Source organism: Lynx rufus, unplaced genomic scaffold (assembly GCF_022079265.1).
Source record: "Lynx rufus isolate CCGP_SWC_20201006 ecotype Redwood Valley unplaced genomic scaffold, mLynRuf1.p SCAF_11, whole genome shotgun sequence".
In the NCBI taxonomy this organism is placed as follows: Eukaryota; Metazoa; Chordata; class Mammalia; order Carnivora; family Felidae; genus Lynx; species Lynx rufus.
Window position 1 is genome coordinate 29,025,079 of NW_025814825.1, and position 26,733 is coordinate 29,051,811.

Sequence of the window (26,733 nt, forward strand, 5' to 3'; positions counted from 1 at the left end):
ATTAGAGGAAATAGACAAGAGCTACAAGGGTTTAAGGAAGCCTTGGGAAAGCTAAAGGAGGTAAGGGCAAGTCACTTAATTTTCTGAGTTTTGTCATCTATGAAATGAACTTAAATAAAACTGTACTGTATGTTACACATATACACAATAAATACAGAGCAACTAGTGGTTATTATGATGGGAAAGAAAAGAGTAAAGGTGGGGCCTTTTGCATGCACCTAGTAAGGAATTTGACAGGAAAGCACTGAACCTTGGCTGAAGGCCTCTGGTTTTTAAGAAAAGTGAGTTTAATATATTTCATACAGAACAGATTAAAAATTAAAAAGAGTAGATCTGAAGTCTTCAGGAAAAGCCTAAAAATGAAGTTAGTAATATACCTATCTTTTGCTAATTTGTTTCATAAAAATACACTAATATTTAAGTGAATACAAAAAGCAATTTATGTTCAAATTTTTTAGCTGTACTCCTAACCAAAGCTTAATGTGGTAGAATATTTTGTGACACGGTAGTTTTTACAAATACACACAACACCTCTGGCTGTTATGCTTTTAATGGAGGGAGGTACAAAATGCATCAATGCAAAAGAATGTTTTACATACTCATTAACATAGTGATGAATGTAAAATCAGGAATACATTGTTAAACCTCAAAAACTACAAAGTTTCCTGCAACCTAAGATAATGGAAAAGGCTCCTTAAGTTTTTACCTGCCACTTTTATTAAAGTTCTAAGTGGTATTGGGGGGGGGGGACCAAAAAATAGGTTCTTTTCAGCTGTGGTTCAAGCCTAACAAAGCTGTATGGCCAGGACTATGGGACTGTGAAGTTTCCCTAAAAGGACTTTCTAGATGACCACATCACAAACTTTAAAAGTTAACGATAACACAGGCAAGCTGAGTGGCCTAACAGTTTAAAAGCCTGGAAAGCAACTAAGTTAACTCACTTTAAAGAATTTAAAAACATTATAAATCGCACTTCCTACAGAGAAACTTCATAAAGCATGTATGTGACTTTTAAGGATACCGAGAAAACATTAAGTTTTCATAAAGCTTCATAAACACCCCAAGGCACAAGTGTTCAAAACAGCCTGTTCACTAAAAGGGCACTGCATTCTACTCTTGGAGGTATAGAGATGCTATGCTTGCAGTGAGAGGACACTTAATCTATCCCTAGTTAAAAGCACCAGGTGTCAAGCTCAGCTTCCATTTACACAGGACGCACCAATAACCCTTAGGATAGCAAATAGCTCAAATACTGCATTTCTAACAGGTCTTGCCTTTTGCTCTTTTACTAGTCAGCACTGGGGTTCTTTTGCCTGGAGTTGAGAGTATTTTGAAAGTGGCTAGGACTACCCTGAATACAGTCTTGAAGCAATGTGGAGCTCTTCTAAAAGCTCGGGAGATAAGTTAGTAACTTAGAAAAGGGAAAAAGAAAATTTGCAGTAGCTGAGTCTCTCAAAAGGAGAAAAGTAATGTAGAATCTGACATGTAGGCTAGTTTTATAATGTCAAAAAACGCCCAGATTGTTAATACACATTTTGGTAAGAAAACAATCATTATATTGGCAAAGTTAACTATTTGTGTGAAATATACTATATTAATTAAACAGAAAAATCATTACTTCCACCACCAACGGAAGAAAACCCACAGCAAGGGAAGCATCTAAAGGAGGGCAATCAAAAGGTTAGGGAAGTTTACTAGTAGCTTCTGAATACATCGACACACCTTGATTATAGAACTATTTCATTTTTAAAACTACAGTGTTTTAATGTACTTCTAGTAACAACCCAATCTAAGGAGCTGTAGAGGCTTATGAAAAAGACCTATCCACCAAGATGCTGTGTTTCTAGTGGAGGGGTGAATTTAAGTTAATACTTCTGTAAGAAGGAACTGAATCACCTCAGCATCAACAAACAGCCTTTTTCTTTTACACAGTAACTCATAATTTGATGACTTATTTCTCTTCACTAGTTCAAAGTTAGGCAGGAAAGGAATGAAGCTGACTGGACAGACCCAGAAACACAAGGATTTGGCAAGCCGCACAGTCACTCGGCTCATGGAGGTGTGATAATCTGCAGAAAAGTTGTTTGACTCCAGTGTTCCATCCTTTCACATCTGTAAAGAAGGCCCACAGATTAAAAAATCAACTATAGGATAAAAGCAAATCTCTTTCCACCTTAAAGCGCTAGTTTCTCAATAAGCTATTAGAAATTCCCCTGACAGCTGTATCCTCCTGAAAGGTCACTTTCAAGTGTGTCCTAGTTACTTCATAAAGCAAGTTCAAGTGAAATATATGAAACTGCTATGATCCGCCCCCTGACCCTCATCTGCCTAATACACATACCATTCATAGGAAAGGGGTTCAGTGGGCAAAGTATGAATTCATACAGAAGACAAAACATTTACAAGCAGCTAAAATCTGTAATTTTTTTTTTTTTTTAACACCAGGGACATGTACACCCACCTGTAGAGGAGTTCGATACAACCACTTTTCTTTGTCAACTTTAAGCTGCATACAGGCAAAGAGATCACAAACTGCTGGGAGGCCATAACGGTCTTGGGGAAAGTTATGTTCCTCCTGCAGGGGTGAATTAAGTAATACTTCCTGCAAGAAGACAAAAAGGGCGGGTTGTTACATGACAATTGGGAGGCAAGAGACCAACTTAACTCATTTTCCAAAGAGTGTAGCATCTATAAGGAATATTGTAATAACATAAATGTTGGCCATTCTCTCTAATAAGCAAAAGCAAAGGTACAAATGTTTAATCTCTTCCATAGACAGCCAATAAAAAGGCTGGTGGGTTGTTTGTTTTTGTTTTTTTTTTCTTTCCTGCAGGATGGGGACTGGGGACCTGGAAAATATGTAAAAATCTGTCTGAATAATTATCACAAATCTTCCATTCTGTTCTAACATGGCATCAAAGTTAATACTGAGGCCAAATAACACTACCATATTTAAGGATCTGGCCCGTTTGCAAGGTCTGGGATTAATTAAAGTATAAATCTATGAAATACATTTAAAATGGTGTTATTCTGATGCCTGTGCTCACCTTGGCCTTCTTTCGAAGTAGCCACTTGTCTTCCCCTGAGGATAACTGGCTGAGGTTTCCCATCTTGTTTCCTGGCAAAACCCAGTCAGCTGTGGCCACGGGGTTCACAAGCTTTTGTTTGCCAGCTCTGTCCTCAGTAATAGGCACTTCCTTGGGACATCCTTCTTTGCAGGAGGGTGTGATGAGCCACTCTGACAGGGGACTGCTCCTTATGACTTGGAAGGAATTAGCAATACTAGAAGGAGCCACTGCCTTTGATGTCTTAGCTTGTTCTGTTGCCTCTTTTCTGGAAGGACAGAGCCACACACTCAGGGAATCTATACACTTGTCAGGCTCAGGATTTGGTTCCACAGGCACACCATTTTTATCTTTCCCTTCTTTCTTCAGAAGCCACTTACACAGAGCTTCCTTCTCACAGTTTTCATCACACACACACTCCGCAAAGCTCGTACAGGGCTCATTGGCTCTGCACACCTCCTCTACTTTATATGGCTCCTGATGGTTCTGGACAAGCCAATCCTCAGTAATCACGCTGGGAGTGGACAAGGGTTTCTTAGCCTCTAAGTGGTCATTCAGGCACTTCAGATTGCCCAGGTTTTCAATCTCCACACCTTTGGGCTGGTTGCCCCGACAATTGGTGCAGGAATCGGGCTTGAGAAGCCAATCACTCACACTATAGGGCTCCTGGAACACCTGAAACAGGAGCTTAAACTTCTCGCTGGCTTCACAGCTGCCTTTGCCAGGCTTCTCCAGCTTCTGGGATTCCTGAGGAGTCACCAGCCAGTCAGAAAGATCCATCTCATCTTGATCAAGAAGCTCCAGATCTCCAACCTTTTCAATTTCAGTGGAGTAAGAACTGGTGGTAGAACGGCTATTACACTTTTGGTAAGTTGGTTTTTCAGGGACCTCTTGTTGCTGACTCTTGTGGAGCCAGTTTTCTAAGCCCTTCAGGTTGCCCCAGACATTACTGAAGAAATTGCAGGCTCTGGCAGAAGTCTACATAAAAAGTCCACAGTATTAGTTCACCAGTACATTATGACTGCATATGAGAGTTCTATACGCAAATTTATTGCACTGCCCAGTGTTTCCAAATTTAAGTATGTAAGGTCAAGACACAAAGGATTTCTCTGTTGGGATATTGAAATATTGAAGAACATAAATTTATTTTTCTATAGCTTTTAAAAAACTGAAAAATACTAAATACCAACTATGAGAAAGCATCTACAGCATATTTGATAGAAGAGAGGCTAGCAGTTCTACATAATACGCTTTTATGAAGAAGACAAAAATGAACAAACGATGATTAGGTAGGTCATCAAAGGCCAAGAAACGTGAATAATAACCTCCATAATCAAAGAAACTTCAAAACAAAAGTAAAATGTTACTTTGTATCAAATTCAAAAAAAACAAAGAAGCTTATAAATGATTACCACTATTAGAGAAGTTTTAGGGAAGGAAGCACCCTCAATATATTCCAAATATTCTTCTGAATATAAATTGCTTATCAACTTCCTGGAAAGCCAAACTGGCAATACTTATCAAAAGTCTTGAAGGGTATGCAGAATTATAATCTAGAAATGCAATTTCTAAATTTCTAGGATTTTACTGCTAAGGAATTAATCAAGAATGAGCATAAATTAACTCCTGGCTGTTCAGAGGAACTTTATACCCAGAAAAATTGGGAGTTTAAGTTACAGCCAATCAATGAGATATACTATTAAGGATTTTATGGAAGAAATTAAATGAAAGAGAAATATATTCATGCTCTAATAGTGAAAAAAAAAATCTGCTAGCCAAAACAGGATTTACAGATTTAAGTATATGTACACATAAAAAAAAAAAAAAATGGAAGTATACAAATGAAAATGTTAGAACAGTTATCTCTGCATGTTGGGGTTATGGGTTTGTATTTCTTTACAGTTCTGTTTTCTAACCTTTCTATCCATAGTGAAGAGGTATCACTGTTGTACTATAAAGTCATAAAAGTATTTCAAGACTAAAAACTAAAAGATGTACACTAAGGGGCGCCTGGGTGGCGCAGTCGGTTAAGCGTCCGACTTCAGCCAGGTCACGATCTCGCGGTCCGTGAGTTCGAGCCCCGCGTCAGGCTCTGGGCTGATGGCTCGGAGCCTGGAGCCTGTTTCCGATTCTGTGTCTCCCTCTCTCTCTGCCCCTCCCCCGTTCATGCTCTGTCTCTCTCTGTCCCAAAAATAAATAAACGTTGAAAAAAAAAAATTATAAAAAATAAAAAAAATAAAAAAAAAAGAAAAAAAAAGAACTAAAAAAAAAAAAAATAAAAAAATAAAAAAAATAAAAGATGTACACTAAGAGTTAAAAACTAAACCCATCTACTACTGCATCTACTCAGAAACAATAAAAGCAGCAACACACCTGACTATTCTCCAAGGTCTGCTTCTGGGTAAGCCAGTCCTGGAGGTTGGTGCTGGGTATGTAAGGAGCCTGCCGACCAGTGGCGGGTTTGTTTCCAAGGAGCCATTCGCTGAGAGGGACAGCCATGGTGCTGGATGCTGACTTCTGCTAATCACATGATACTTCACTGCTTAACAAGGCCATGCCAAATGCCATCAAAAGTTCACCAGGAAAGGAGACCCAAGCTTTCTAATTTTGGCTTCCAACTGACGGCACAAGTGACACGACTTCCCTAAGGCTCCATCTTACAAGAAGTATATCTCATCTCCAGGGTTCTTCTCCACTCAAAACATCTAGCAGCCTATATTCACACTGCCTTAAGAAGTAAATCATCTCTATGAATTATGAAGAGAAGGTTCCCCAAGAGAGAACCACCCCAGACAGCTAATGATAATTTCTTATGGATTGCTAACAATGACTTTCTCTCTTAACATCTATAAAACCTCTAAATTTCTATCTCTCATTCAGTCTCAAAAGGAGCATTTAATTGCATAAACTAACTCAATACCACTTGTGCCTTTTTACAAATAAATGGTAGCAAAAAAAAGAAAGTGATTTAATCAAAACCCAAAAGAAATATAAGCCAAGTAATAACTTCGTTACCAGAAAAAAAAATGACATTTTACCTGTTCTGGCAATGGGATATAGCCTCTTTTCTCCAGGAAGGACCCAATATTTGATGATGAACTAGCATGAGCCATCAGGTGCTCAGGAATTTGCTATAAAATAAAAGCAAATTAATCTTTGAAATGCAAATTATGCTTTCATCCGAAAAAAGTGAAACTGTAATTCCTAAATGTCAAACACAGGAAGCCAAGCATTACCATTTCACTAAAATAAATATTCTTTATACTAAACTCGATGACCTACAAATAGTTATGAAATCTGAGAATTCTCTATCACATAACTATCATCATACAAGAGAATTCACCAGAATTGGTAGTATTACTGCTTTTAATAAAACCCAAGTGAGAACATGTTTGGTTCCTCAGACTAAAGACCATTCAAGGTGCACCTGGGTGGCTCAGTCGGTTAAGTATCCGACTTGTGAGTTCAAGTCCAGCATAGGGCTCCTCACTGACAGCACAGAGACAGCTTGGGATTCTGTTTCTCCCTCTCTCTGCCCCTCACCTGCTCTCTCAAAATAAAAAACTAAACTTAACTGGGGCACCTGGGTGGCTCAGTCAGTTGAGCGTCCGACTTCAGCGCAGGTCATGATCTCGCAGTCCGCGAGTTCGAGCCCCACATCGGGCACTGTGCTGACAGCTCAGAGCCTGGAGCCTGCTTCAGATTCTGTGTCTCCCTCTCTCTCTGCCCCTTCCCGCTCATACTCTGTCTCTCTCTGTCTCTCAAAAATGAATAAACATTAAAAAAAAAAAAAAAATTTTTTTTAAAAACTAAACTTAAAAAAGACCAAGAAATAATTCTGTAAGAAATATGTCAAAGTATTTTAAAAACGGGTGGCTGGCTGGCTCGGTAAAGCATGCAACTCCTGATCTCAGAGTTGTGAGTTCAAGCCCCACGCTGGGTGTAGATTACTTAAAAAAAAAAAAACTTAAAAAAAAAATATATATATATATGTCCAAGTTACTTAAGGACATACAAGACTGGGGCGCCTGGGTGGCTCAGTCAGTTAAGCATCCAACTCTTGGTTTCGGCTCAGGTCATGATCTCTTGGTTCAGGACATCAATCCCCATGTCAGGCTCTGCGTTGCCAGTGCAGAACCTGCTTGGGATTCTCTCTCTCCCTCTCTCTCTGCCCCTTCCCCGCTCACTCAACTCTCTAAGATAAATAAACTTAAAAAATAAAGAGGGGGGCACCTGGGTAGCTCAGTTAGTTAAGCGTCCGACCTCGGCTCAGGTCATGATCTCATGGTCAGTGAGTTCAAGCCCTGCATCAGGCTCTATGCTGACAGCTCGGAGCCTGGAGCCTGCTTCGGATTCTGTGTCTCCCTCTCTCTCTCCCCCTCCCCAGCTTGTGCTCGCTCACGCTCCCTCTCTCTCTATCTCTCAAAAACAAAATAAAAAGCAGCACCTGGGTGGCTCAGTCGGTTGGGCATCCAACTTTAGCTCAGGGCATTATCTCATGGTTTGTGATTTTGAGCCCGGCATCAGGCTCTGTGCTGACAGCCCAGAGTCTGGAGCCTGCTTCAGATTCTGTCTCCCTCTCTCTCTTCCCCTTCCTTGTTCGCACTGTCTGTCTCTCTCTCTCTCAAAAATAAGTGAACATTAAAATATTTTTTAAAATTTTAATAAAAAAAGAAATACAAGATGAATTCTGGCGATTATCCATGAATCAATACACATTCCAAGAACTACCACAGCCTAATGCTCAATCAACTTATTCAGAACATGAAACTTCTGAAGTTTATCAAATTCTCAAGAAAGCCACTATTCATAGGAAAAATGTGATGTTTTTAAGACCATCTGTGATCCACAAATCTGAGAAGTGCACTATGAATTATCTGAGATCAACACCACTCACAATGGTCTTGAGGGATCCAAATGTGGTGATGGCCTGGCGCAGAGCAGTTGTGTCCGCTTCAAAAAGTAGGACAGTCGAATCTTCAGGTTTGAGGGTCAGATTGCCCAGTCTGGAGAAAAAATAAAACCTGGCTTTTTTAAGGAGTAACTATTTAATCCAAAACAAAGCCAAACTGTGAGTAATCTGAAATGACTATACTTTTCTAAGAAACTCATCACAGGTAGATGACTTAACTACACACCACCCAGTATAATATTAAATATATAAAGTAGGATGACCTTATCACAGAAAAAAAGAAGTTAAATCCAAGACATACAATGAGTTACAAAACTGACTTTTTTAGCGGCGCCTGGGTGGCTCTGTCAGTTGAGTGTCCAACTTCATCTCTCAGGTCATATCTCACAGTCCGCAGGTTCTAGTCCCACACTGGGCTTTGCGCTGACAGCGCAGAGCCTGCTTTAGGATGCTCTGTGTCCCTCTCTCTCTGCCCCTCCCCTGCTCTCAATCAATTTTGACTTTTTAAAAAATGTATCAAAGTCAAAGAGTCAAAAGTCAAAACAAGCAAAAAACATCTTTACCTCTCTAGGCACACAGAGACTTGATTGGCTAGATCTTTGTTTTGGGTGCACTCCAGTTGATGAATAAGACAATTGAACTGGCCCAGTAACTGTAAGAAAAATTGAAACCGTCTAGCCACACTGAGTATATCCAAGTTAACAAACAGCACTTGAGATTAAACTTTTACCTGATCTATATTAATGCTACATTATAGGAAAGGCATTCTCTGGAAACCAAAAGCCACAGTCAAAACCAATTACAGCCTTGCAACCAACCACCTTACCCAGTAGAGCTGTTGGGCCTGCTGCTGAAGTGTCTCTTCTTTAAGCTGATAGATGAGATCCACCTGTTCATACAGCCACACCTCACGGCTTCGAAGGCATTCCAGGTGACGGCTTATGCAGCTGTGAATCTGGGCTTTGACCTAGGAAATGCATACCTGTTAGCTTCACTCCTGTTATAAGCCCGAAGAATGGTGTTACCCATAGAATGGTGAGGTACTTAAACTTTGGGGGGGGGGGGTCACACATCCTTTTGGTTATCCAATGACCTCTATGGAGCATCTCCCCAGAAAAACACATACTATATACTCAAAATTTTGCCTCTAATTTCAGGGTTTAGGGTCCCGAAGCCCACCCATGAAACCACCAAAACCCCATGGACCCAGTTTAAGAATTCCAGACATAAAGACATTCATAGGCTCAAAAATCCTCATTCAATACACCCTCCCTCTGAAGAGGAACCGGTTTATTTGGGTGGCCTAAAGTAATCAAGAAAAAATAAATGATATGCCATGTAACACTAATCCCCCTCAGTTTTCCATATAATTTGAAAACCTATAGTCTGACAAATTCATCAGTGGAGTAAGATAGGAGTATTAACTTAATAGCCCTTATCTGTTTTCTCACTCTACAAATGAGCAATCCATTTACAGTAAGCCAATTCAGTAAAGAGATGTGCCACTACATGTCAATAGCTACAAGACCATTAGGGCAGACAGTTTAAGCAAAACTATAAACTAAATGTTTCTGGAAGCACAAACAGCGATTCAGAAAAGGACAAATGTAAAAATCCTAAGGAAAGAAATCAAAACAGCCATAAATTATCTGAGAATTCACATAAGAAACGATTTTTAAATAAGTTTTTCTATATAATAAAGTTTTATTTCAAAGTCATGTAATACTTGGTCTTCCAAGTATTGGAAGTATTCCAAGTATTGGTCTTCACCAACACAGTACTAGTAGGCCAATGGAACAAAAAGATTTCCTTCTGGCTTGCTCTAACAGATAAAGTTATTTACAGAACCATGCCACCAACAAAACCATGCCACCACCAAGTTAAAGGATGGTAGGGGACATGATGAAGTGCCACCCTTTATGCAACAAGGACACAGCTGAGCAGTAGCGCTCATTCATTTTGCTATGTTTTATTGATGGCAGTGCTTGGCACAGGGACCACACACAATGCAAGCGGAACTCTTTACGGTGGTACAAGGTTTTCCAGACTCTTCTACCATCTGTTTAATTTCCCTTGGGGATCAAAAGCATTAACATTTCAGGCATACCGTGCAAGGCATGGGGTGAAACTTTCTGGATGGCACTGAGAAGTCAAGCCCTTGGCCATGCTCTAACCAGCCCTGTGCTAAGAGCCCAGACAAGGGAAGAAAAAAGCGCACATCACACCTCTCGCAAGTTATCTTTAATTTGCTGTTCAGCCCGGAGAACTCCACCAATAGCAAGCTCCAAGTCCCTCCGTGCATCACAACACCTCAAAAGGGGTTCTCTATTACTGGAGCAGCCACTCTGGTCCTGTGAGGTACTCATTCTGCTCACTGTTCCTTTGAAAGAAAGAAAGAAAAAATCTAAATTGCACTGTAATTGCAACCAAAAACCACCTTTCAATCATCCCCCAACTGATCATTCCAACCAGTTCCCAATAACTAGCATAATTAGATTACTTCCAACACATGACCCAGCACACAGTATACTCAAAAAATACTGCTTCTTCCTTCCTGCTCAACACTACTGCATTCCTGACATATAATTCTAGGCATCTAGGTTAGTGACACTTTACATGTGAACAAACTGTTCCTAAAAAACACCAATTTTCCTGAACTGATAGGGCAATTATATAGCCTCCAAAAAGTTAAAAGAACACTGGAATGTAAATTTCTATTTATAACACATATAAAATCATAGGAGGCATGTGTTCTTACTTTACAGTTTTAGAGATGAAGACTAAAAGGTCTAGAAAGATCCATAATTATTTTGAAAAGTAGCGACAAACCAGTAATTGGTAAACAGAATTTACAACATAGTTTAGATCTGGCATTTGCCTATATTTATTGAGAAAGAGGAAATTTTAATGTATTTCCTCTTTTCTCTTTTAGATGGGACTTTTTTTTTAATTTAGGAAGAACTAACTTAGGGATAGTTTCATAGCTAAGAAGTTTTCAAGAATTTAATCTAACAAAATACTTTCATAGGATTCTGATAAGGGAAATGCTTACAGGCATTGGTGTGGGCTGCTACAGGAATTTTCTACAATCCTAGGTTTACAAGAGATAAGAAACAGAAGTGGAAAGAACAGCACATAACCAATGACATGAGACTGAGACAGAAGCACTGGAAAACAATGAAGCAAAAGCTTAACAAAAAACGCTGGAAGAAGTTTGTGTCTATCTGGGAAAGATCTAGAATCAGAGATCATTTGTAAACACTTAGAAAAAAGCAGTAATCGGTGTAGCCCAGCATGTGTTCACTAAGTCACTAAGCCCTGTGATACCAAAGTTTCTTCCTTCTTGAATAGTTTTAGTAAACTGGCCACTCAACGTAATCCTGCAGCCACAATCTATCTGGATGCTCGACAGTGCGGCCTGTGACAAGGTTACATACTGTCTTCGAGGACAAAGTGAATATGAGCTAAACAGAACTATAACTAAATGGATTATTTTTTACAAACAACTGAAAGGATAACAGACTGAAGCCAGTGTGTGAAGTTTTTAGAGGTATGTTTTCCCCTATTACTCAACTGTTTTCCTTAAGTACCTGGATAAAAACAGAAGACAGACATTAAAGTTGGGGTTAACACAGGACTTTGACAAAAACAGATTCCAAAACAATCTCGACATAGCTGTTAAATCTTATAAAACAGAATGTAAATTTTTAAAACTTGAATGGGGGAAGATAAAGTAAAAGAGAATAAAATGTTTTTAAAAGGATTTTTAATTGAAAGTATAGCTCTACGTGAGTTAGCACTGTGTAGGGTCTAAGAAAAATAACGAACTATTTGCATTTACCAACAGTGTAGCATTTGTCACAGGACTAATCTGTTCCATATTTATTACATTAAATTTGAAATTTTTTTCTGAATAACACACTTTAGAAAATGCATTTAAAAAAGGGAAAGGGACTCTAAAAATATGAAAAATTTCTCTAGGAAGGGAAGCTGTTCACCCTAGATAAGTTTCTGGGAGGACATGATTACTACACTCAAATACTTGGCGACCTGTCAAAAAAGACTTAGATTTGTTCAGAATCACCCACAGGGAGTAGAGGAGGATTAACATGAGACATCTGAGACCATATATGAAAGAACTATCGGTTCTGAAGGCAAGGACCTTCTGAGAGATGGCTGCTCTTGGCTCAACAGCAGTCTACCCAGTGCAGAGTCCTCCAGATGACTGACACCTCATCTGAGACAAAGCGAACTTTGGCCTAGACTGCATCTCCATGCCTAAGTTTAGGACCAGATAGCTAGAAACTAGAAAGGGACAAAAGCAGTGTGATCCCCACCCTCAGAAATAAAATGATGGGGGGGGCACCTGAATGGCTCAGTCAGTTGAGCGTCTGACTTTGACTCAGGTCATGATCTCACGGTTGACAAGTTGGGAGCCCTGCGTTGGGCTGTGTGCTGACAGCTCAGAGCCTGGAGCCTGCTTCGGATTCTGTGTCTCTCTCTCTGCCCCTCCCCCATTCATGCTCTGTCTCAAAAATAAAATAAACATTAAAAAAAATAATAATAATAAATAAAATAAAATGATGGGAGGAAGAAGCCTAACAGGCTTTCTTTTTACCACCTCAGGAAAAGATCCAAGTGAGGAACTAGAGATCCTATAAGAAACTGAAGGCAATTCAGGAAATTTCCAATTGTTTTGTTACCTTAGTCTGTTTCCCCATAATGACTTTTTTTTTTTTTTTTTAATTTTTGAGAGAGAGAGTGCGTGGGGGTGGGGGGCAGGGAGAGAAGGGCAGAGGAAGAGAATCTTTTTTTATTTTGAGAGAGAGGGGGCGCAAGTGAGTGAGGGGCAGAGACGGGGAGATAGAGAAGTGGGGCTCACCGGATATGGGGTTTGTGAGAGAGAGAGAGACAGAGAGACAGAGAGAGACAGAGAGACCTAAGCAGGCTCCACACTCAGCACGGAGCTCAATCCCATGACCCTGGGATCATGACCTGAGCTGAAGAAATCAAGAATCAGATGCTCAACTGACTGAGCCACCCAGGCGCCCCTCCCCATAACGACTTCTAAAAAGGAAGGGCTTCCTTAACTAAATTTGAGAGGAATCGCTGTGGAAAACTTTTCCAACCCTCAAAACACCAACACCAGCTGTAAATACTTTGCTAACTTTTTTTTTAATTCAATGTTTACTTATTTTTGAGAGAGAGAGAGAGAGAGAGAGAGAGAGAGAGAGAGACGGTGAGCTGGGGAGAGGCAGACACAGAATCCAAAGTGGGCTCCAGGCTCCGAGCTCTCAGCATAGAGCCTGATGCGGGGCTGGAACTCAGACCACGAGATCATAACCTGAGCCAAAGTCAGACACTTAACTGACTGGACCACCCAGGCACCCCACTACTTTTCTAACTTCTTTTTCACACTGGAAGCTGCCATGTGTTAAGCATAGGAATTAGTGTACACTTGGTGCACACTGTAGGGACTCTGAAAAATACAAGTGAACACAACACAAGTGCAACACAAGTGAAACGCTGGCTCATACTTGGAGAGCTGGAGTCACCTCATTACCACAAGTTGCTGCACTCTGCACTTAAGAGTTCTATGCAAGGCATGTTTAGTTGTCTTTCCAATTATTGACCAAATTTCACCTGTGCCAAATTTCCCATTCTTAGGTCCTCACCATTTGTGTGGAATGCCACAATGCCTGGCACAGTATAAAATTTAATCAATAAAATTAAACTAGAATGCACTTCACAATGTCAAAACCCGAGCTCTACATCATATGGGTGGCACATTCAAATGCATTTAAGTGCTGACTGTTATTACTAGATCCCTATAGATGTTTTCAATTCAATCACAAGTACCATACAACTGTCTAATGAGAACAAAACATGGCAAATTGGTTTTTCTCCTTATCAGCTATGGACAGAAGGCAGGATGAGATTTAAGTTACAAAACTGATTTTTCCCACATATTTATCACATGTTTTCAAATTAAAATGAGTGTTATCCTTCAAAACAGTCATCTTGTTAAGAATAAGGATCTTTAGAGCCCATTTGTCAGTCGCTAAGAAAACCTGTTTCATTTCCTTATGATCAGTCCCAGGATGCTTGTCTCTCTGCTGCCTTTGGCGGTCTCCCCCACCTCCCTGTGCAGCAGTGGAGGGGACAGTCAGCTTCTATAGCCTAGATCCCAAGAAAGTAGTTATGCAAAGGCTTCCCTTTTTGTACTGCGGTGAGGAGGAAGCCCTCAGAATGGAAATCAAGAACACCACTACACAGGTGAACTCAAATCACAATGAGGTGAAGACTGACCTAGCTTAATGAAAGCTTTATGAAAGGTCACATCCAAAGAGACATGTATGAAATTACTAGTGCATATGGTCATTTTCAACAATCCACCATTTGTTTCAGGTTTGAGAGCCTATTTTGCCTATTTTCTTACCTGTAAAAAGACTGGACCAAATCAGCTCTCAATCTAAAATTCCAATCAATTAAAGACTATTAAAAATGTTCTTTTGGGGCGCCTGGGTGGCGCAGTCGGTTAAGCGTCCGACTTCAGCCAGGTCACGATCTCGCGGTCCGTGAGTTCGAGCCCCGCGTCGGGCTCTGGGCTGATGGCTCAGAGCCTGGAGCCTGTTTCCGATTCTGTGTCTCCCTCTCTCTCTGCCCCTCCCCTGTTCATGCTCTGTCTCTCTCTGTCCCAAAAAAATAAATAAACGTTGAAAAAAAAAAATTAAAAAAAAAAATGTTCTTTTTTGGGGCACCTGGGTGGCTCAGTCAGTTAGGCGTCTGACTTTGGCTCAGGTCATGATCTGACAGTTTGTGAGTTCAAGCCCCACATCAGGCTCTGTGCTGACAGCTCAGAGCCTGGAACCTGCTTCAGATTCTGTGTCTCCCTCTCTCTCTGCCCCTCCCCTGGGCTCATGCTCTGTGTCTCTCTCTCTCTCTCTCTCAAAAATAAATATTTTTTTTTAAATCTTTTTTTTATTCATCTTTATAATCCAAAATACTGCCCTACCACCTTCAAAAGAAGACTGCCTTAAATGTATATTTTTTGAGACAAAATCTAAAATTTAAGTGCTTCTAAAACTTCCCCGCCTCTAGGATTCCTGTCCTAGGTTTGAGGGTAGGGGGAAGCAGGAGGGAGAGACACACGTACCCCTAAAATAAAGCTCCAGGAGAACCCAGAACTCTCCCAAAACAAGAATTCTACAAACTATATATGCCATCTTTGCACAGTGGTTGGCACAAATCTAATTATGAAACCCAAAGACCTTGAAACCAGAATTGAGCAACTAACCACAAATGAAACTAAGTCGTTATCATATGGTTTAACCATAAAATTTCCAAAAAGCAACAGCCCTCTTGTGACCAACACAAACCACAATTTCATGTTGAAAAACCCGGGGGCTCCTGGGTGGCTCAGTCAGTTAGGTGGCCGACTTCAGCTCAGGTCATAATCTCGCGGTCCGTGAGTTCGAGCCCCGCGTCGGGCTCTGGGCTGATGGCTCAGAGCCTGGAGCCTGTTTCCGATTCTGTGTCTCCCTCTCTCTCTGCCCCTCCCCCTTTCATGCTCTGTCTCTCTCTGTCTCAAAAATAAATAAACGTGGGCGCCTGGGTGGCGCAGTCAGTTAAGCGTCTGACTTCAGCCAGGTCACGATCTCACGGTCCGTGAGTTCGAGCCCCGCGTCGGGCTCTGGGCTGATGGCTCAGAGCCTGGAGCCTGTTTCCGATTCTGTGTCTCCCTCTCTCTCTGCCCCTTCCCCGTTCATGCTCTGTCTCTCTCTGTCCCAAAAATAAATAAACGTTGAAAAAAAAATTTTAAAAAAAAAATAAATAAATAAATAAACGTTAAAAAAAAAAAAGTTGAAAAACCTGGAGCACCTGGATGGCTCAGTCGGTTGAGTGTCCAACTTCGGTTCAGGTCATGATCTTGCGGTCCATGGGTTCGAGCCCCATGTCGGGCTCTGTGCTGACAGCTCAGAGCCCAGAGCCTGCTTTGAATTCTGTCTTCCTCTCTCTCTGACCCTCCCCCATTCATGCTCTCTCTGTCTCAAAAATAAACATTAAAAAAATTTTTTTTTAAGTTGAAAAACTCTTTGACATCTCTTTAGTAGACTATTCTCATTGTACAGATGAAACCACAAAAGGCCCAGTTTAAATGATCCATCTAAAGGACCACAGCCATAACAGGTTTGGGTTTAGAACTGAGGTTCTTAAGGTCTAGTCCGGGATGCTCTGTGACCAACTTGTTCTTCTTTTAGTGTATTATCACTCACAAATTATTTTTATTTACCAATTCTAGAGTCTGAAATTAACATCCCAAAAACAACAAAAAGAAATTAACATTCCAATAGAATACTATTGTACTACTGAAATAACTTACATTAAGATTCTGTCCATTTTCATAGTCCTCAATAAATTAAGACAGTTTTTCAGAACTTTCTTCCTTAAATAATGCTAACAAAATAAATAATGCTCGTGCACATCATGACAGGTTCAGAATAATCAAAACACTGCCAAGTACCAGTCCCAAGCAAGGAGGACAGGAGCAGCAGCCCTGGATCTGATCCCACATCTGTATCACAATCACTCAAGAGTTCCATCCGTCTGTCTGAACAAAGGCTTAAACCAGGTCATCTCTAACCGCACCTTGCAGTTCTCAGTGTTTGTCACCCTTCCCACCTAACCTCCTCTCCAAGAAAAGAGGTCCACTTTTTAGTTATTTTCCTGGCATCCAAATTATTGCTAGAAACCCACACACCAATCCACAGCATACATCTATGTTTTATTGACTACTAAATTTGAAATACTGCCAATTTAGTTATCTTTGATGAGACAATATATAATAGACCGTTGGTACAAATTTTCAGGAAAAAAAAATGAAATAATAGTCCACATTCCATTTTACCTTGAGACATTTCTTCACATGTTCTTTCTTCTTGTTAAAAAAAATTTTTAAGGTTTTTTACTTCACAATTCATTACCTCAAAGGCTATATATATCTTACCCTAGCCCCAGCCCACTTTTAATTCTTTATCAAGAAAGTATTTTTGAAATTCAGGATCTGATTCTCCGTAATTTTTTTATACCTGGCAAATAAGGTTAATGCCTGAAGAGAATTACACAAAATAAGATAACAATGAAATCTCCATAGCATATTTTAAGATTACAACTTCAGAGCTTACTGCCCTAGGATCTGTCTACCTTCATACACGGAATTACAAGCAGTCAACCCCAGCACATCAAATTTCCGAAGCAGTAACTGAAAACTGACCACAAAATTCCCCACCTAAACCCAAGACTTTTCTAGTTCAAAAGCAACAATGACTCATGCAACTTTCCAGGTTCCCCCACACTTTCTAAGAGCACAGTAGCCGGTATGAGCCGCAGCCCGCAGGGTCGCCTCTCAGCACGCATGCGCGCAGCCAGGGCCACAGAGCCCCTTCCTCTGCCCAGCGCGCCGAGTCGACTCAGAGCGCTCCCGCTGCGGCCCTGGGCTGCCCGACGTACCCCGCAGGCCCAGTCTCCGCCGCACCACCTGCCTGGCGAGCCGGAGGCCCCTTTATCCTGGACTCAAGGGCCGAAGGTCCCCGCGGCCACGGGCCGCGCCCCGCCCCGCCCGCTAGTGGCAGCAGATCACGGCGGCCGGGAACGCGCACGTCGGCGCCGGGGGCGGGCCTGGAGGACCCGCCCGCTCGGACGCCCCCATCCTGCCCCTCCAGCCGGAGGCCCCCGCAGCCTCTCGCAAAGCTCCACCCCCTCCCCGCCGCTTCCGGAAACCAGGGGCCCACAGACGCCAGGGGGCTCCTCTCCGGCGTCCCCTCCGCCCTGCTGCTCCAACTCTTAGCCTGTGTCCACCTCGCTCTGTGCCCCAAATCGTCGAGACTTTGAGAACTTAAGGGTTATGCTGCTAATCGTTACAGACAAATAACAAACGTGGGTCAGTCAGAAGGCTTACGGAGTTATTCTTGGAATGTCCCTTCCCAGTAGCTTACGCTTCCAGAGATCACCCGTCAGCCCAGCTGGGGTTCGGCCCTCGTATTTTGTTCCAGGCCCTCTCAGACATCCCCTCATATCTGTGACACACCTCTACCTGTACCCTAGTGTCTGTCTCTCACAACAATCACATGCTCGCACAGAAGCCACACACAGTCCAGTGCCGCTGTTAAGTCATGAATGCTCTTCATTCAAAAAAAGCTTGCTTAGAGCACCTACCAGATGCCAAGCACTATTCTAGGTGCTGAGAATATGAAAGTTAAAATGAGAGCCCTACCTAGAGAGGCAGTAATACAAAAGAGAATGGACTCTGGAGCTAGACCATTTGAGTACAAAACTTTGCTTCCCACTTAGGTGCTGTGTGACTACAGGCAAGTCACTTAACCAATCTGTGCCTCAGTTTCCTGGTCTGTAAAATGGGGACAATAATAATGGACCCAACTCAATGAGAATTACATGAATTGATACATGGAAAATATTTAGGACGCTACCTGACACAGTATTCCTGTATGATTATCAAGCTAATGGTACTTCTAGTCTGGTGCCTTTTTCTGCAAAAACAATACTTACAGTCTGCATATCCAATCAGGCCAGAAGACAAAATCTAGACAGCACAGTCATTCCCTTCCAATCAATTATATTAATGCAAAATACTTGCTCTTGTCTATGTATATGAAATGATTTTTGTAAATAAGAGTAAAGAAAAACCACATGACAAAAAGCAAACACAAAAGATCATCACCTTCAATTACGCATCCCTCAGATTTCAGATGAACAGAGTTTGTGGAGGCGCCTGTTTTATCTATCATGCACAAAGTTTCTGGGATCAAATTTCAGACGTTACCAAAAATAATGAGAAAACAATTTCTTAAAGTTTTTTTTATTCATTATTATTTATTTTGGGCAGGGGTGGGGAGGGAGAGAGGGAAAGAGAGGATCCCAAGCAGGACCCACACGCTGTCAGTGCAGAGCCTGACATGGGGCTCAATGCCATGAACCATGACACCATGACCTGAGCCAAAATCAAGAGTCAGATGATTAACAGACTGAGCTACCCAGACACCCCATGACCCTTTGTACTTTAAGTCAAATGGGTAGAAAGGAGGAATTCTCAGTCTATCAAAACATAATGATGTCAAAACTTTTTATCTTTTAGGTGTCCCTATAAAATACAATGTAAATACAATAGAAACTATGTTGACCATCACCTACATAACTGATAATCCCTACACTCGCTGTTAAAAGATCCTGACCAACGCCTCTACACCCTAAATGCTCCAGCTCTCCCTCACTTGAATTCCCAAGTTACAGTTACTAAAAGTCAGTGTTTTGTCAGCTTATGCCAACTTTAGTTGTTACTACAATGATGTGATTTATTAAGTATTACATTAACATAAGAAGACTGGGGAGGAAAAAAATCATAAAAATCTAGAAGAATTCTGCATTCAAACCATTTTGCAGGCTCCTCTTTACTCCCTTAAGCTTAATTATTTGCCCTTACATCTTTATACAATGTTTACGTTCTAAAGGGTATTTTACTGTCTTCTGCTTCAAGATTTCTATGTTTGCTATCTCAGAACAAGTGAACCATCCACTCCCAGTAGATCATCTCATCTAAAGAGAACATAAACTGTAACTTTCCAATGACTCCCCACTTACCTACAAGATACAGTCCAAATTTTGTATAAAGGCAATAAAGTTCTCTATTTTCTTGTTCCAACACGGCTCTCTTGCTGTTTCCCCAAAGGACCCCCCACACCGTGATCTGCTACACAGCTGTTCCATGAAAAGTCCAGGCTGGTTCACCTTGTCCAGCTTGGCTCTCCCAACTCTCTCTGCCAGCAATACCAGTTCCCTTCTCCCCACCTGTCCACTTTCTAACTATGCCCAAGTCGCCACTACTGTGAAGCCTCTCCTGACCAAGCACCCCTGTCCTCAATAGTTTTAGCCAACAGGGTTAGCTGCTGCCTCCTCTGGACTCACTACATTCTGAACAGGTTTCCAGTATGACACCTGTAACATGCCACGTTATTACACATTACATGCCTGCCTCCTTAGCTTGAAGATTCCCAAGAGAAGGTATCATATCTTACTTGGCTTTGTTCACTCTAATGCTTAACAGATAAGCCTGGTAAGGGTGTCTTGGCATTAACCCCTTCCACTCTACATGCTCTACTGAATTGACTTAAAGAGAATGGTGTTCCTGGAGTTGCACAGTACTGTGACCCTAAACTCAACAGAGGCTTAATATATGTTTGATAAGTGGATGGATGAATGAGTGATAAACAAATGTTCAAGACTTATATAATAAGTACAGTACAGTTCTTCTTTAAACACAGATAATCACCTTGATGTGACACTGAGGCCTGCATTAATTCAGAAAGCTTTTTCAGAGGTGGAAATGTTTCTAGCAGAAGGCTTAATTTTAGTTTTCTTTCAAACAAGACAAAACCGGCAAGGGTATTGCTACCGAAACCATGATCCCAGGATATGCACAGAGAAAAAGTATCTTTCCTGACACCAGATCTATCAAAGCTCAGCTATACAGATCCACAAACATCAGCAAATTTGTAAGTTAAAGGGGAAATATTACTATATTTACAGCCAACTCTGGATATTTTTTTCCCCTCAAGATTTTGCAGTACCACAGAAATTCTAGCTGACACCACAGAAGTTTGGTAGGCTTTCAGAACTGAGGCCCTGCCCTATTTTCAACTTGAACTTTCTGGCCATAATACAGTCAAGGATAGGAAAACATGTTATTTATCCACTATCGCAGTAATACCATTTTATCCCCGATTTTATGATAAGTATCTTGTGGTTTTTCCCACAGAAGTGAACATGTGATATAATATTTTCCCTTCTCTAAAGCTTGTGGGACTAGCAATAATGCCAAAGTCAAATTCAAAATATACCTAAGGTTATGTTCTTATGAAATCAGTAATTGTCCAAGTATTAAAAGACTTAACTTCTTGGGGTGCCCGGGTGACTCAGTTGGTTAAGCCTCCGACTTCAGCTCAGGTCTGATCTCGCCGTTCGTGAGTTCGAGCCCCCACATCAGGCTCTGTGCTGACAGCTCGGAGCCTGGAACCTGCTTCCGATTCTGTGTCTCCCCCTCTCTCTGACCCTCTCCCTCTCACACTCTGTGTGTGTATATCTCTCTCAAAAATAAACATTTAATTTTTTTTTTTTAAAAGACTTAACTTTTCTATGACCTTACTATCAAAAACCTTTTAACCTATTTTGTCAGCTATTTACTCCTTCAATGAACCAAATTATCACATTTGTAGAGGACTCTAAGTAATGCTGGATAAGAGGACTGGAAGCCTCAAAAGTGCCCCCAAACATACTTCTAGCCCCAGAGAAGAATATCTTGATTCCACTGAATAATCAAGTCAGGCAAAATCAGGGATGATGGCTTGGGATAAGAATGGCTAAGAGAATTAGAATGAATCATTCATATCAGAAGAAAAAAGAGTGCTCTCAAAATAACAATTTTATTCACTTGCCAGTGAATCTACTGAATTCAAAGAGAATACATACCATGTCAGGCTCCGAGGTACTGTAGGCTAGATGGGATGTTATGACTGAATGTTATAATTTAACAAGCAAAGACAAGCTGAGAAGGACTATATGGCAGCGCCTTTAACTGACAAGCACAGAAACACTATTTAAAGGGACTCAGTAGAGTAAAAGTGCTCAACTTGGCCCCCAGATCAGCCTAGGCCACTGGCATTGTTTCTGTGCTCTATGTTGAAACAAAGTATTCAGACATACTCATAACTGAAACAAAGCCCAAATGAAAATGTGGACAAAAGCTTTATGAAAGCTAAAAAGTAGCAAGAAGAGTAACAAAAATGCCATGGACATCTATAATGCCTTCCTGAAAACTGTGCTTAAGCCAATACATACACACTGGTTCGTGCCTTATGGTCACTTTAGACTTGCAACCTAACTGGTATATAAACAGAGACAATAATTCCACTAATTTCAGCAATGCCTCAGAAAGTACAGTCTGAACCAGGAACACATTCTATTGTGCTCATCATGCATAGTGACAAGTCTTAATTCTCTGAGGCTCAGTATACTTCTTTCAAATAACTCAAAGATTAATATATTTTAATTTATTTTTTAAATTCCAGTGTAGTTAACATATAGTTGTATTAGTTCCCAGTGTACAATAAAGTGATTTAACAATTTCATATATTAACTCGGTGCTCATCAAGGTAAGTGTACTCGTAATCCCCCAAAGATTGATATATGTAAAGCACTTAGAATAATGCCTAACACATAGTAAGAGCTATATAGGCATTAAAGTTTCCCCCATTATCCAAAAGCAGGGCATTCTGTGCAACCTTTCGTAGATTGAAATGGCATAAAGAAGCAATTACCATTAATTTATATGGAAAATTTTTTGAGCATTTCCAGGCCCCAAAAATAACCTCTCTGAGGATTTTCTGATGCCTTACAACATATCTTTCTAATGGATGCACAAAATAAATTGACATAAAGCACTAATGCTCACAGACACAGTTCAAAGCTGTGGTGGCTTGCTGCTGAGATGCTGAGTGTAGTTCCCAGGGAAGGAGCTTGGTGGCGCCACTCTAGCTGCTGGGGAGGCACGCCGCCTCTACATCGGCTCACTGCAAAATAAATGCTGAACGCTATATTCCCTTTTTTGTAAAAGCAAAACTCCTCTTTGGATTTCTTTGGTTAGCAAAAAAAAAAAGATAACGAGTGCAGGTCTTTTGTAAAAGCAAAGTGGTATAACACATGCTTTAAAAAATCAAGGGATATCTGCAGCTACTTTTATCACTCTTGGTCAGAGAATGGGGTATGATAATAAAGAAGACATTATGTAGCTCGTATATTCAATAAGTCACCATCATCTCTCTCCAGTATTCCTGCAGAAACCTCATGACTGTTGCCCACCCCACCCCCACCCCCACCTACTCTTCTCTTTGCTGGCTCAGTCCAGCCACCATTGCTTCCTTGCTGCTCCCCCAGCATACCAAGCATGCTTCCACCTCCGGGGCCCTTGCACTTTCTTCCAGAGAGCCTCATGTCCACTCTTTCACTTCCTTAGGGGATCTGATCACTTCCTTAGGCTGTCTTCCCAGTGAGGCCATTGCTCACTATCCTATACAGACTAAATCTTCCTTCCACAGTCACACTTAATATATTTTCTTTTTCTCCATAGTACTTACCACAATCTGACATGAAGAAACCATTTATTTTCTGACCCCACTTCAGAAAACACACTGAAAGGTAAGTTCCACACAGGAAGAAACTTTGTCTTTTTGTCCACCATTATACAGTAGGTGTTCAATAAATATTCGTTGAATAAATTCAGTAAACATTTAATATATCTTTGTGCCAAGGCTTTCTTTTACACATTATCTCATTTAGTCCTCACAAATATTTAAGATACATATTAATGCAATTTTAAAAATAAAGAACCTAAGGCTTAAAAAACAACAACAAAAAAAAAGAAACTAAGGATTGAGGAGGTTAAATATATTACCTACAATCACAAGCTTCCAAGTGGAGGAACCAAGATTTAATCTTTAATCCCAGGTCTGAGTCATAACTCCTTAGCCACACAATGTATGTTAAAGGGGTCATTTAGGCATTGAGATTTTATGTATTCATTCAACAAATATTTACTGTGTGCTTAAGCTGACTATACTTATGATAGTCCCTGAAGCCACAACGGTGAACTTGCTATCTAGAGGAGAATTGTGCCACTGAGTCACCAAAAACTCAGCAGAAAATACTAATTATTTGAAATAAGAGACAGAGTTAAAAATCCATCAGCAGCGGCAATGACTGGCTCTGAATGTTCTCCAGTATGGTAACGCTTCCCTTACTCTAGGAGGGGAATTATTATAAAACATTAGCCAAGAGGCTTTTGAATGGGCTTTTAGGGATGTGTCAGAATATCCTGCACGGTTTTCTGAAGCCCCTACACAAGTTCCTGAGATTCTGGTACAACTAAGCCATTTAATAAAATGGGGTGGAGTGGGAAGTCCTACCTAATTCTAAAATAAGATTGCTCCGCCCCCCCACCCCCCCCCCCCCCGGAGAATCACATTTTCCTTCCCTTACATAGCTCACCATGCTTTTCCACTTTTGAAATACCTGTTTGACCAACCGTGATAATGTAATAACAGAGGTTTATTTAAACACAAGATACCAGGAGCGCCTGGGTGGCTCAGTCGGCTGAGCGTTGGACTTAGGCTCCGGTCATGATCTCATGGCTCAGGGGTTCCGGCCCTGCGCCGGGCTCTGTGCTGACAGCCCAGAGTCTGGAACCTTCTTCAGATTCTGTGTCTCCCTCTCTCTCTCTGCCCCTCTCCCACTCGTGCCACGTCTCTGTCTCTCGAAAATAAACATTAAAAATCTTTTAAACACAAAATACCATAGGGCTGCTCCGATGGCTCAGGCGGTTAAGCCTCCGACTTGGGCTCAGGTCATGATCTCATGGTTTGTGGGTTGGTGCCCCACATGGGGTTCTGTGCTGACAGCTCAGAGCCTGGAGCCTGCTTCGCATTCTGTGTCCCCCTCTCTCTCTGCCCCTCCCCCACTCACGCTCTGTCTCTCAAAAATAAACAAACATTAAAAACGCAAAAATACCGTAAAACTTTAGACCCCTATGATTTTCCCTAGGGACTCAAAGACAAAAGTCTCATAAAAAGGGGGAAGGGAGAAATAAAATGTGAGGGATATTACGGGGCTAGACCTTACATATATTATCTCATTTATTTATCTTAACAACTGGACAAGCTAGCAAACATCCCAAAGAGCAAACCAAGTAACTTCCCTAAGCCACAAGATACACGCACCACCTCCCACTTCCACTGTACCATCTGGTAAGTCTTCCTCAAAGAGTCTGATAGTCTTTAAAGTTCAGAAATGGCATGCTAGGACCCCAGTGCAGAAATGAGCCAACTATGATCACCCGTCTCACCCTCACTCCAGGAAGTTATTCAAGAGACCTTACAACCACATTTCCAAATTACCAGATAGGTGGTGGAAAGCTAAATCTGTCCAAAGACAGTTACGCTACGGTGAACCTTACCCTGATTAGAAAATACCGAAAAATGCTGCTGTGAAAAAAGCTCTGCTTTTGTGACCTGACACACTCTGACTGCTGTCATTCTTGATCGCATTATCCCTTGTTGTATCACATGGCACGTAACGCTGTTTTATATCATTGTTGCCCCGCCACAGGAATTTAGTTTCACGAAAATAAGCGCTGTGCCCCTTTGTTTTCATTGCTATAGCCTTAACCCCCTGAACACCTAGGCAATGAATAAATGATTGCTGGTGGAGTGAATCAAGGAATGAGCAAAACTTGCTCTTCTCATCTGTAAAAAGGAGAGGATCAAGCTGCCTCTCGGGCTGTGAGTATTACATGAGATGTGCTGGCACTCAGAGGGCTGAAAAAAACATGATCTTCCTCGCGTTTCCACCCAGCAGTGTAGGAATGGATATGCCTCCGGGCCCATTCTGGAGAAACGGGAGTCTCTCTGCCCCCATGAGACCCTGGCGAGAGCAAGCAAAACCTTGCAGCTGTCACTCCCGGGGCCAAGAGAAGGCGGGCAGAAAGAAGGTGGTGGCCCCCGGGCAGAGTGTTGAGGCCCGGGGAGAGCGCAGCCTCCGGCCGGCCGACAGTCAAGAAAAGGTGACCCCCGGACAGGACGGGTCGAGGGAAAGGCTGGCCGGGAAAGGCAGGCCCAGGCCCGGTGGGCAAGCGGTCATGGCGCCCTGGAACAGCCCGCAGTGTGAGGGCTGGAGAAGTCGCGCCGGCCCGAAGGGCCACTGTGGTTCTTACCAGCTCCAAGCGCAGCGCCCGGCGACCGGAGTGGAGCTTCCTCGGAGAGAAACCGGCCCGAACAAGTAAAGGGCCGAAAGGAAGAGTTCTCGCGAGAGCACAACCTTCCTCCCACGCCTCACGCCACACGTCTGACAGTCTCGCGAGATCTCTCCTCGGGTCAGCCCAAAGCCCTTGTCCGCCCTCTAGAGAGCACAGAGCGCAGGCGCACACTCGCCCCCGGCGCTGGAGGTCCGTGTGTCCTTTCACCGTTCCTGAGTAAATCAGAGTAAGTGAAGCAAACGTGTTGAGGGCAAACTCTGTGCCAAGGACGATCCTAAGTTAATGTCTCGTATCAAATGTCCTCACAGATAGATTTTAGTTTTAATAAACAGATGCAAAAATAAAACACAAAAGGACAAATCTTGTATGATTCCACCCAACATAAGATACGTTGAACAGTAAACTTACAGAGACAGAAAACGAAATGGTGGTTGCCACAGGCTGGGGGAGAGGACTTAGTGTTTAATGAGTGCAGACTTTCAGTTTGGGGTGATGGAAAGTTCTGGAGAATGAATGCTAGCGATGGCTGCACAACAATGTGTATGTAATTCCACTCGACTGTAAACTTAAAAATGGTTAAAATGGTAACTTCTATGTTCTGTATATTTTGCTTCATTTTTTTAATTTTAGTAAATAAATAAATGTCAGAGTCAGATTTCAAACTGTATCATCTGAGTCCAAAGTGTATGTTTCTTTGCACCACATCACACCACTGTGCGCATCCCACGACCCTGTACCGCTTCTCAAAATTTGCCCAGTGTGGCATTACCCACATTAGAGCTTTTTTGTTAATTTGTGACCAGATATGAATACAGGAATCTTTCTGTGGTCAGTTTTGACAGAGGCCCCCAATACTTAGCTCTCTGCTCCCCATGTTTGCC

At 41.7% G+C, this 26,733-nt stretch overlaps 1 protein-coding gene across 6 annotated transcripts; it reads right to left on the minus strand.

Annotated features, from left to right (window-relative positions):
- Positions 1-534: 534 nt before the first annotated feature.
- NCOA4 (nuclear receptor coactivator 4) lies at positions 535-25,901 on the minus strand. 6 transcript variants are annotated; one of them, XM_047073110.1, is made up of 10 exons: positions 25,811-25,901; positions 10,203-10,357; positions 8,804-8,944; positions 8,541-8,629; positions 7,963-8,071; positions 6,104-6,196; positions 5,439-5,585; positions 3,048-4,043; positions 2,462-2,602; positions 535-2,112 (listed from the first exon to the last, which is right to left on the minus strand). In XM_047073110.1, exons 2-10 carry the CDS (start codon positions 10,341-10,343, stop codon positions 2,107-2,109), a joined length of 1,863 nt encoding a protein of 620 aa, XP_046929066.1. In that variant the 5' UTR covers positions 10,344-10,357; positions 25,811-25,901; the 3' UTR covers positions 535-2,106. The 6 variants fall into 6 exon arrangements, with proteins under 6 accessions (XP_046929066.1, XP_046929063.1, XP_046929062.1 ...); XM_047073107.1 differs by lacking the exon at positions 25,811-25,901 and adding an exon at positions 22,499-22,616; XM_047073106.1 differs by lacking the exon at positions 25,811-25,901 and adding an exon at positions 17,488-17,558.
- Positions 25,902-26,733: the final 832 nt, after the last annotated feature.